Source organism: Cygnus atratus, chromosome 1, assembly GCF_013377495.2.
Source record: "Cygnus atratus isolate AKBS03 ecotype Queensland, Australia chromosome 1, CAtr_DNAZoo_HiC_assembly, whole genome shotgun sequence".
NCBI classification, from domain to species: domain Eukaryota; kingdom Metazoa; phylum Chordata; class Aves; order Anseriformes; family Anatidae; genus Cygnus; species Cygnus atratus.
Genome location: NC_066362.1, coordinates 55,136,896 through 55,148,735, shown reverse-complemented (window position 1 = coordinate 55,148,735; position 11,840 = coordinate 55,136,896). Strand labels below are relative to the sequence as shown.

The following is an 11,840-nucleotide window of genomic DNA, read 5'->3' as shown; positions in this document are numbered from 1 at the left end:
GTAGAAGGTATTTCTGATGCCTTACCTTTAAGTTTTGTGCATGCTGTGTAGGGGATGCTGTTGTTTGGGGGGGTGAGGGTGGGACGGGGTGACAGGGTGACCCATTTTTTACATGGTAGAGGCACAGCGATAGTCCCCCTTGGCTCCTCCAGCCCACCAGCAGGCTTAGTCAGATCAGCAGCATCAAAGCTGAGCAGCTCTTTGGAGAAAGGGCATTTGTTCTTTCATCCAGAGATTACAGGAATCTCTCACAGATCCCAGCAGCCTGTTTTGAAACACTCTTTAAAGAGAAATACCTGTTCGTGGTGCCACCTGCCATCTAAAACAGTCTCTTCGCCTTCCAGCTTCCCTTGCAACGCTCTCCCCCAGCCATTTATCCATGTGTACAAGGACAAAATGGTGCCAAAGTTCATTCCCCATTGAGCAGAATTGCCCAGCTTTTGTGGCAGGATCTGTGCTGAGATGAGGGCTCCCCGTAAATGTGCCAGAAAGCTTGTAACCTATTTGGGCCGGCTCCTTCTCCCTGTTACGCTCAGCAGGGACAGCAGGAAGGCAGAAAGCAGCTCTTAGCATCTGGAGGAAAGAAATGCAGAGATAAAAAGCTCTTTGCCCTGCTGTTTCCATTCCTTCATGACTTAATTTTTTTCAGTCGGGGCACAGAGAAGATTATAAAGCTGTAACCTCTAATCCGCTCCTGAGCACTCCTTCTCCATCTCTTCCTTTTTCCTCTCTTTCAGCCAGTTCTAATCCTCTATGTCTCCTCTCTCACAGGTAGGAATTGGAGTCTAATCTCAGACGACAGGTTGGTAATTAGAGCAAAAGATTATCCTGACCCCATATCAAGAAGGTAAAAAGAGAGGAATAATGCAGGGCCATCCAAGATCAAGCGTTCAATGTTGAGTAAAGGAGCCACCCTCATCTCTGTCTGTCCTACTGTCTTCCCCATTCCACATCCTCTCCCTTGTCCTAGCCAAGGGGGATTCCTGATTTCTTGTATTTCCTGCCCATCTCCCCTCAGTCAGGCAAGAGCTATGCTTTTCCAGCACTCATTCAGCACAGAAATGGTCACATTTTCCATTTCTGAAGGGAGGGCAGAGTCAGAGTTTAACTAGGCAGAGACTTGGCCAAGGGGCTGTGGCTGGGAAAAGTGGGAAATGGGGAAAGCACAAGCAGATATGGAGGAAGGGGGCCTGCTCAGAGAGGCTGGAGACAAAGTACGCTTTCAGCGAACCCCAGTCTGGCACTGGGTACCCTGATCCAGGGCCTTTATAGTCCAGCAAGACGAATCCACAGCAAGGAGCAGACATCCCCATCTCCACCCAGATGCACAGCAGTCACCACCCAGTCCTTGTTCTGCTTAGGAAAGCGCACTGCTCCCATCCCTTGCAAGTATCTCAGCACAGATGGGAAGCCCATCCATGTGTCCAGCCCACGTTATCCATCTTTGGCACAGATCTCTCTTGTCCCGTGTCACCAGTACTCAGCAAGGACCCAAGACTGCCACAGCAAAGGGGAAGTTGGGAGCACTGAGCTTTTTCCATGTCTCACCCCCTACAAGCACAAGATCGGCAGGACCCACTGTAGCTGATGCTTGGGCATCACCAGCCAACAGCCTGCAGGCACCAGGAGGTGTCGGGGTAGAGATGGCAGTGGAGCGATCGAAACCTGCTGGGGAAAGAGTGAAGGAAGGTCAGGTGGCAGTTTTTACTGCAGGGCAAAGCTAGAGAACGGAAGACTTCTTCCTCGTGCCACATCCCACATCAGATGCTCTCCCCGCATTACAGTGCCCCAGGACTGGTTGTTCATCTTACGATGTCTCATCTTGGCACAGCGGGGCAGCCAAGCCTCCCTCCAACACCTGAATCCCTGCTCTGGACCATGTAGCCCAAGCCCATGGCTCACCCTGATCATGGGTAGGTGAGTGGGCACTGCACCAGCCCCCACTACATGGTTCTCTGGATGCTCTTTTCATTGCCTGGTGGCTTCCTACCCCTGCTATCTCCAGCCAGAAACTTCTTACCCATGCTCCGCAAATAACAACTTTAGGTTTATTCACTCAAACCAGAGAAAGTAAATCAAAGAATGCTTTTGTTTGCAGTCATCCTGAAGTAAACCTTTTTCTTTTCTCCCTTCAATTTCCTCAGCAAAGCAAGTAAAATAAAGCAGAATTTCCTCTCCTGAGTTTAGAAGAACATTTCAGTTCCTGTCCCAGAGGTAAAAGGTTAGCTTGTTCATTCTCTGTGTGAAATAAATGGCAAAACTTTTGGCTCAGTAACTGTCCAAATAAAATGTTATGATACTTCTTTTCTTTCCATTCATCCAAAAGGGTTTTCAAAGTTTGTAAGTGTTCACAAACTTCTTGATGCTGGTGTGCTCCTCACCCAATAAGCCATGTGGCTGCAAGGTTTCTGTCCCTCACTCTAGACCTTCCGCACGCCATTTAGCTGCCTCCCCTTCCCAGCCTATTGTCTGACAGCTCAAACCACAGAGTGCCCAGATCACTCATGCCCCGTACCTTGAGGGATCTTCCTGCGGTGAGAAGGGACCACCGAGTTCGATAACATTGAGCTTGTTCTCAAAGACACCGTAGCTGAGTGTGACCTGCAAAGAGAGGTGGGGAGAAAGGAGCAGGGAGGGTGTGGTGGTGAGCTCAGGAGCAAGGAACTTGCTTTGGGTAACAAAAGGTTGTGTTCTTGTTCCTTCTCTGATGGCTTGGCCTTTGCCTTCCACCTCTCCTCTCCTCCTTCCCATAATGGTCCCCACCTGAGTCCTCTCCAAGCCCCCTACACCCCTTGTTATCTCTCCATGCAAGGAAGGCATGGTGTAAAGCCCCTTTCCCAAACAATCAGCATTTCTCCATGTCCCGGTGCCATGTTCCCCCAAGGACTTCCCCCAGTCCTCCCATCACTCCCTGTACCCCTGCTCCCCACCAGTGACCCCGGGCCACTGTGACTGTCGTCTGTGCTGCAGGAAACCTCTGGTCCTTATTGCAAGGAACCATTTGCGGGGAAAACCTCCTCAAAAGAGCAGATGATTGACTCAATCCACCTCACGGCCACGAAATGGGATATGTGTCTGTTAGCCCCCCTGCTCCATCTCCCCTTCCTCACACACCTCTCTCTTGTTCCATTTCCCCTGCTCACCTGCTGCGTGAGATGGGAGGTGGGGATGAGCTGCAGGTTCTCCAGGTGGGAGTGGAAGAGCGCGTTGGGCAGCAGCTGCCCACCAACTTTGCACTCGATGATGTACCCCATGGTGCAGTCATCCGGCAGGCGGATGAGCTCTGAAGTGCTCAGGAAGTTCCTGCCACTGGAAGAGAGCAGAGCTGGGTGGGTTAGGAGAAGAAGGTAGGGGATACAGGCAACCATGTCACTGAAAACCAGAGTAAACCTTGGAACAAGACAAGAAATCCCCAAGTCCCACCTGTAAAGACGTGGGAGTGTGTTTGCCCTTCAACCATGCCCGGCCATGCTGTCCCACCAAGTATCTGATGTTGTGCCTGATATATATCCTCAGCGAGCTGATTCAGAGAGCTGGCAGAGGCTGTGCCACATTAGTTTTCCAGCTGTTTGGTGAGCTGCACTGAGTCATTCAGGGGTCAGACAAGCCAGCACAAGAGAAATGGCAGGACTGCATGGCCAGAACCAGGAGGAAGAGGGAACAGGACAATCTTTCAGCTGGAATGAGCCGCTCATTGGCTTCACCCTAACGTAGCACCACAGACTTGCTTTGATGACAGGGTAAACCTAGCTTTAGGGCTCTTGTAACTGGAAGCAGCCACATGACACAAAGTGCTGTCTACTGTAACACACCCCTCAGCTAGTTCAAATGGGTTTAAAGCCTTTTAACACAGTAGTGGCAGACTTTATGACAGATTACGTGTTTTCTGTCCATGCCACTTTAATTTTACCTTGGATCACAGACCATTATCCTGTCTGGGTCTAGCACAACACATGTATCATGGCCTTCAGCTAAACCAGCAAAAACAGGACCACCTGGTGTACATCAGATCTGTCTTTCTGGCTATGCAAAAATCTGGTTAAGGTTGGCACAGATGTTTCCTGTTGATATATGCACATATAGCCTGTGACATAACCTAGGGCATCCTGGAAAACATCTTCTTGTAGGCTGGGCTAACACAAGACCCCGGGACCTGTTCTCCCTGTACCAAGCTGAGGAAATTACAGTGACCAGTGTAAAAATGGAAAATTAGCTCAGGAGGGAGGCAGAGGAGATTGGAAAGAGGAAGAGTGAGGGGAGATACACAGACAGGGAAAGCACTTAGGAAAAGAGTCAGAAGAAGCTGAAATAAAAGGGAAGGAGGGTGGGGGAATAACCAAGAGCTGAAAGGAGTTGGGGAGGAGGGAGTGCGTCATCCTATGATCACGTCTGCTGGCGTGCCTGCTGCTGTCTCTTTTTAATCAGGTGGGAGACCCGCCCACTACATCCTTCCTCCAGTCCCACATGCTTACAGATTTGAAGCGCGTGGCACTCTGCACCCTTGCAAACATCCTTGCAAACATCACAGACACAAATCCAGATTTGATGCTGCCAGGAATCACTGTGTGTCTGTGTTCCTAATCCCCAAAGGCTCATATACCCACCGGCTGCACGGCTCACCTGGCCCAAGGCACCATCTTCCTTGCCAGCTTGTGGCTGATGCAGAACCCAGCCCCTCCTGTGGCAAACCAGAAGCGCACAGATTTCTGGAGAGAAACAGCAGAGCAAATCAATGGCAGAGGCTCAGAGGAACACCATGCTCCCTGAGATGGGAATGCTAGAAACCCAGCTTTGACACAGAGATAAACAGAGCCCTATTGTCACCCCAAAACTGCTACCCAGAGGGACTTGCTAGTAGTACAGCACCAATTTTGATCTCTGCACATGGCTGGGAAGGCAGGATGAGCAAGGCTGCTAACATGGCACTCTGAGCTCAAAGAGAAAAGTGAGCAAGCAGAGGTGAAGAGACCACTGGCCAAATCACATCATGTGGGGCTAAGGAAGGCTAGCTGGAAATCCAGGCTGAGCTCTGCCAGCCTGCTAGAGCAGGGCTGATCCATTTGGAGCAGCCAAGCTCCTGCAGGCAGCAGCACGTGGGCTACCCAAGGCAGGCTGATCTCCTTGCAGATGGGTACCCAGTGGTGCAGCAGCACCATGGGACATCACTTTCCCTTCCTCAAGGTAGACTGGAGTGAGTCAACACATGCTACCGCATTCAGACAGGACTGGCGTGTTCTCAGCTGATGTCTCTTGCCCCTAGGACCTTTCTCTCATCAGGATACAGCTGATTAGCCACAATATTAAACACAACCCACAGCTGTCCCACCCTGCAACATACCGTCCGGTTGTTGGGCAGCGTTTCGGAGGCCCGGATGGGTCGGTTCAGGCTGGGTTTCCCCAGGTAGACATCCCGCGCTGCGGAGTAGGAGGACAGCAGCTGCAGGAGGGCCTGAGGGTTCAGATAGTTGTCGTCATCCAAATGGCAGAACCAGCTGGAGGGAGACGGGAGCGAAGACACAAGAGGATCGCAGTGAGGAGGTGCTGGCAGCCCCGTGGGGATTCCCTCACGCAGCAGCCCCAGCTCACCTCTGGCCGCTGGCCAGGAACGTGTCGAACTCGGCAGCCATCTTGCAGGAGAGGGCCAGGTGGCTGTGCTCGGTGGAGCAGTTGGTGAACACCACATGGCCACCTGTGGGCAGAGAGAAGGCTGGGGCTCAGGGGTGGCCCACATGGCCATGGGGAGGACCTCTGGGCAGGAGGGAAGAGGTTTGCTCGCGGCCAGCTTCCTCTTGGCCCCCTGATCCAAGCCTGCCATGATGTGGGCATCTCCCACATGCTCACCTCTTCCCCCATCAACCCCAAACCATTCACTCCACACAAGCCTTCTCAGAGCTGTTCTAAGCCAAACCATTTTGTGATTCTTATAGCTAGACTCCACCCCACAAATGGTACAATGGGGACAAGAGTTTAGCCATCAGTTCAGCACTCTACTTTCCCCTTGCCACCACTGCACCTTACAGAGACCAGTGCCCTTATCGCCACCTCACTGTGGCCCACAGACACAGAAGTCCCATCCTTCCCCCCACCTAGGAAATGAAGCCAGGAGAAAGCAAAGCGTCTTGCCCAAGGCTAGGTCCCTTGCTAACTGCACTTCCACCCTGCCCATGGCCAGACAAGGTACAGGGTAAGGTTTTCTCCCTGGGTGCTTGTACTGCGTGCCTGGAGCCAGCCATCTTGCCAGCCCCCTTCCAAAGGCCATGCAAGCTCAGAGACTGAAGGCAAGAAGAGTGAGGTGGTGATGTGGGAAAGGTGGTTGGTTACCCATTCTTCTCTTCAGGGCATCATCCTCTTCATCAGTGAAGACATACGTCTGGGGAGATGAGAAAAGGAGGTTACTGTCAGGCCTGGAGCTGGTGCTGCTCCTGGCCAACCACCCCAAGGCAGGCCTTGCTGCCATGGTCCCATGCCAGGCACCGGGCAGCAGAGGAGCAGAGGGACAGCAGCTTCCCCAGTGCTCCCCTTCCCAATTAAAGCTCTCCAAACCATCACAGGAGGTGCACACGGACCCCCTCACTGCCCCTCTTGCCCTGCTATTGCTTCATGCTGCTTCCCCCCCATGCACAGGATGGGCTTTGCAGGGGCTGCTCACTGCCCTGAGCAGGATCAGCACTTCCTTTACCACCCAACACGCCCCAGCCATCATTATCGCTGCTTGTGTTGCTTTATTTTTCCCCCTGAAGCCTTGGGAAGAGGGACAAGGGAACCTGCAACACCAAGCAAAGGGTTGAGGGAGGCCTGACTTAGGTGTCAGTTGCAGAAAAATGCATGCATTGTGGTTGAACGATGCTCGAGTTGAAAGGAGAACATCTGTTTGTGTGATAAGTGTGTACAGCCCCCTGCTGCTTGCCTGCCTCCTCCTCCTCTTCCTCCACCCCCAGGCTCTCTAATCCCCCTCTCAGCCATTATGTGGCATGTCTCCCCCTCCTCAGGGCCAGACAGGGATCAGGGCTCAGGGAGAAAAGCTTTCCTCAGGCAGAAAATGAGCTTTCATGAAATCAAAAAGGAGGCACAAGCCTTAAACAGTCTCTCCACCAGCTGCCTACAGGCTGGTTAAACAGCACCTGGGCAGGGACAAAAGGGACAAGGCAGATGGACACCAGCTCGTAGGAGCTGTCATTGCTCTGATGAGATGAGTGTCCTTTTCTCTACATCTCCCTGCATTCCCCATGCATTTGGGTTGGGTGATGTGCCCCCGCCAGCGAGGTGTGGGAAGAGAAATGATCTGAACACGCAAGGAAGGCAGTGGAGGACCCTCAGAGACCACCCAGCTGAGCAGAGATGGCAGGATGGTCTCACAATCTCAAATGTCTGAGCTGCAGTGACTTGGTGAATTCCCCTCCCACGGCTGATTGCAATAACTGACCGTGCACACAGTCCTACATGACCCCAGTGATAGACCTGCTTAGTTTAAGAAATTTCCAAGGTAATCAGGGGACAGTAAGCAATCAGCAAAGTCTCAAGTGAAGGAGTTGCACTGGGTCAGGTGACTGTACCCTAAGGTTCAGGCACGGCAGGCATTCACAGTGACATGGGATTTCCCTTGCCAACACATTTAAAGGCAGAAATTTCCACCATGACAAATAATTCATCTTAAGAAAACAGTTCTGAAACCCTTGAAACTTCCTGATGTTTTCAAAAAACAGAAATATTGTTGCTAGAAATGACTTGCTTACAGGTATAAAACCATCCAGAAATCATGTGCCTAGCCAATGTCATCTGACTGCCTTAAAATCGGGATCTGTACCTTCTTCTAGGTTTTCTGTTTGTGAAAACACACCAAGGCTCCCACCTTCCTCTTGATGCGAGGTGGGGAATGCTGTTTTGCAGACACCTGACATGCTTCTGCAGGAACCCAAGGCTGAAGGAGCAGCATCACCATGGGAAACACCAGACTCTCCGACAGAACTGGAAGAAGGGGGCTACGAGGGTGGAGGCTGGGTTGGAGAGAAGCAGCCTCTCTACCGTATCCACCCTTCTGTGCTCCACTAGACCATCTATGGGGCTGTGTAGGAGCAGAGAAGATGGCTGGGTGGGAAAGGGTGGACAGAGGTGTTAGCAGTGATACAGAGCTTTTGGTGTCAAAGGGCTTGGCCTGGCAGCTCTCCATGAACACAGGTGCCCACGTCATGGATAAACACTAGATGTTGAGGCTTCCACAGCCTAAATTTGGAAACAAACAAATAAAAACTAGAAAAAGGGAATACACATCTGGAACCTGGCAGTCCAGGGTCACATTAATCTCCCAGGCTATCCCTTTTCCAGGAAGAAACAGCCTCCAAAATGCAAATGCGTGAACAGGGTTAATGGTGCGTCTGGGCAGAGAAGAGATTCAAAGTCTACACTGTGTTCACAGCACTGAAAATGTGAAAAACGTTTGAGGATGGGTCATTCAAAGTTTTCATTTCCATCAGTTGGATGTTTGGCTTGCTGTAAGGAGGGGAGGTTGCTAGAATTAGTTTGTGCTACCGAACGAAATGCCATTTCAGACCAGAAATCGAGACTTATTTTCATCCAAACCATCAGGGCTAAGGGTGCCAGCCACTTCAAGATGCTGTCTAGCTTTAACAGTCATCAAAACTGACACTTCTGCTTAGATGAAGTCTTTTCTAAGTAATGGGCCTTTCCTTGAAATGATTTCTACAGCAAGTTCCAGCGGAAAGTTTGCACTGGATTAGTTCTCAAGAGAGAGATCACGGTCTGGCTCCTGGAAGAGCACCCACCCTGTACTTCCCTTTCCCCACCTCCCACCAGCTGAACATCTTCTGTTTAAGCAGTGCAGTTTCAGGAGAAATCTCTCTCTCTCATTATACCCGAATAGAGTCCAACATAGAAGACTTTTAACTTGGCTCCTGTGTGATCTCTCCTAATCATAAAAGACCACGGCTGGTCCTGCCTTCTGGTGCAGTCACCTAAGCCTGGCCTTTGAGGTCTGGGTTACTTCCTCCGGGAGTACACCGTGCAGGTAACCAGCTCTGAAGCCAGGCTTGGCATCAGGAGCACAGCCAGCTGCCAGAATTTCCCCACTGGCTACCTGCGGAGAAGGACACGCTGAATCAGTCTCCAGCTATGAGTTAGAGCCAGCAAGAGAGCAAGGTGGCAGGTCAGCCCTAGAAGACAGTTCCTGCACATCGGTGCTTCCAAGACCTGGGTTTTAAAGTCTATGTCTCTCAATAAAAATTCATTAGTAGGAGCTCTGGCAACCTGTCCATGGCCACATGACAATTAAATAACCTTTGCAAGCTGAGAGCTCTCTCTCTTTTTTTTTTCTTTTTTATTTTTTTCCTGCTAAGCAAGGGTTTCTATATTGTCAATTTTTCAAAACTAACCCTTTCCCCTACCTCCAAGTACAACCCTACAGAATTTTGCCTTTTTTTTTGTTTGTTTGCTTGCTTGCTTTTTAAGTAAAAGAAAAAAAACTTTTGTCTTTCATGTATTTCTCTTTGCCTCCCTCCCCCTCCCCTGCCCTTAAGGTCATTTAGTGAAAAAGCAGAAGAAAAAAAAATTGAAAACTGGGGGGGAGGTGAGGAGGGGAAGCAGACAGGAGGGAAGGAAAGCACTGAGCTTCCAACAGAATCTGATAACATTGGAAAAGCACTTTAAAAATGACTGACCCTCCCATTCGACCCCTCGCTTCCCATTCTCCTGCTCAGTTCGTGGAGATTTCCTATTGGGCTGGCAGCAGCACAGAAAATTCACCACCTCTTCCCAGGCTGGGACTTCATTTGTCTGTCAAAAAGAGATGTCCAGGTGAACGTGGGGAGCTGCTGTCTAATTCCTGCCATCTGCAGGATGGCCAGATGTCTGTCTGTCAATCACACGAGGAGGGCAAGGTCAGGGGCTCCTTGCAAACCTGCTCCAAAAGCCCTTTTGGCGGTGTTTGATGCCGGCGCGGGCACACGGTGTGGTTTGGCTTCTCCAAAGAGCCGTTGGGCTGAGGGCAGGAACGGGTGGGTGGAGAGGAGAAGTGCGTCTGGAGGAGGAAGCAGGGTATCTCAGATGCTAAGATGGACGCGCAGACAGGAGAGGAAGTGTGCCCGAAATAGGACACGGCTTCCTGTGACAACCGCAGCAGACCAGACGGTTGCAGCACCAGAAAGTGGAAAACCACCCTTACCCAGAAAACCCTGCCTTGCTTCAAGCGCTCTCCTACCCAAAACCTCCACCCCCGTCTACCTTCTTTGCTGAGGCCTGAATTCATCTTGTTAAACAAGGGGGAGCCTCAGCTCCAAACCTTGCAAACTCATGGCACAAGGAGACAGAAGGCCACCATTTCAGACGGGTCCTGGAAGGCCTGCGCTCCCCATCCGGTGTGGCTGGGGCCGTCTGCGGTGTCAGTGGTTAAAGAAAATGAAAGCAAATCCCCTACACCTCAAGCCAAAAGAGTCAGGATTAGGTTAGAGGATGGCGATGCTTGCTGAGAGCACTCATCCTCACAGCCTTCATGTGAAGAGCCCACACAGGCTTTTCAGCCTCTCTGACCACCACAACCTGGCCACCAGTGGAAGCTCTTCAGCTTCTCTGGCCACCCTTCCCATGAACCAGGTACCAAAGCAACATTTTGCTGGGTAGCATCCACCATTCAGTACTGAACAGAGGTGAGAGTTAGGGAAAATGAGGCAAAGGGTGGGACCACAGTGCCCAATTTCCCCTTCCATTGGCTTTGTCCCTCCCCACGGACACCCCGTCCCCTAATCCCACCACCAAGCACCCCTCTGCAGCCCAAATCTACACACTCACCTGCTCTCTTGCCCGGGATATCCACGTGTCCAGGAGCAGCTCCATCCTGCTCTGGTGAAATCTCTTGGTGGTCTTCACAGCTATAAAGATGTCTCCAAGCGTCAGGTTTCCTTCGGTCCTGTATTCCTCCGGAGGCTGGATTTGCAGGTTCTTCTGCCCCCTGCCACCACTTCTCACTGCATCTTCTGAACTTGCATGCGTCCATCGCTCTGGGTTCTCTGGCATCCCCTCTCTGAGCCCTGGGGATGTTTCCCCAGATGTTTCCTGAGCCCCACGGTGCCGTACGGAGAGGAGGGCCACGCTGACCAGGAAGACTGCTGCTCCAGAGAGACCACGGATGAGCCGGCGGCCCATGGCCGACGTGCCTCCAAAGGAATCTGTCCACACTTCTTTAAGCCTTCTGCGGGGCAGGACGAGCCGAGAGCGAGGTACAAATAGGATGAGGCCAAGGACTGGGGTGGGTGAAGATCCGAAATCCAAAGCGACAGCAGTCCCCGAGGATAGAGATGAAGCGAGGGGAATTTCCACAGACCGAGGGGGCTTGATCACCCAGCGAGGCAGGGACGTGTGGCAGGAAAATACTCCAGGGCGACTGGTGGGTGGCTGGTACAGCTCGCCAGGAGGAAAGCGAGCATCCCTGCTCCTGGCGGACAGGATGAGGGTCCTGGGCTGGGGGTGGAGAGGGTGGCAGAGGAGATCAGAGCCATCGAGGGGGAGTCCGGACCGAAGACATCAGTTCCCCAGAAGACACCAGCCTGCGCATCCAAGCCAGGGGCTCTGTGGCGGACGCATGGGGCCAGAGCAGGGCTGTGGGAAGGGGCTGGGTGCCTTGCGAGCAGCTGGTCTGTCTGTCTGTCCACCTGCTCCCTCTTTGCAGCTCGGTCCTGCTCCTTGCCAGCCCCGGTCCCGCCTCCGGGCATGGGGCGGAGCGCCAGCCCCGGGGGAGGAAGAGGATGGAGGGTGGAGGATGGAGGGGGGCAGCCCCCGGCCTGAAAGCGGGGTTTGCCTCGCCTCACCCGCTGTGCCAAGACCTCAGGCTGGGC

At 52.2% G+C, this 11,840-nt stretch overlaps 1 protein-coding gene across 1 annotated transcript; it reads right to left on the bottom strand.

The window, feature by feature from the left end:
- Positions 1-1,598: 1,598 nt before the first annotated feature.
- MFNG (MFNG O-fucosylpeptide 3-beta-N-acetylglucosaminyltransferase) lies at positions 1,599-11,151 on the bottom strand. The gene is made up of 8 exons (XM_035551973.1): positions 10,798-11,151; positions 6,322-6,370; positions 5,587-5,689; positions 5,339-5,492; positions 4,621-4,706; positions 3,144-3,309; positions 2,516-2,601; positions 1,599-1,665 (listed from the first exon to the last, which is right to left on the bottom strand). The coding sequence occupies exons 1-8, from the start codon at positions 11,149-11,151 to the stop codon at positions 1,599-1,601; spliced, it is 1,065 nt and encodes a 354-aa protein (XP_035407866.1).
- Between the last annotated feature and the right edge of the window lie 689 nt (positions 11,152-11,840).

What these genes read in the sequence shown, in the direction of transcription:
- MFNG (XM_035551973.1), bottom strand. Translation starts at nt 11,151, where the DNA reads ATGGGCCGCCGGCTCATCCGTGGTCTCTCTGGAGCAGCAGTCTTCCTG. An exon ending in TATCCCGGGCAAGAGAGCAG is followed by an intron (nt 6,371 to 10,797) that starts GTGAGTGTGTAG and finishes TCATCTCCCCAG; the next exon opens with ACGTATGTCTTCACTGATGA. An exon ending in TTCCTGGCCAGCGGCCAGAG is followed by an intron (nt 5,493 to 5,586) that starts GTGAGCTGGGGC and finishes GTCTCCCTCCAG; the next exon opens with CTGGTTCTGCCATTTGGATG.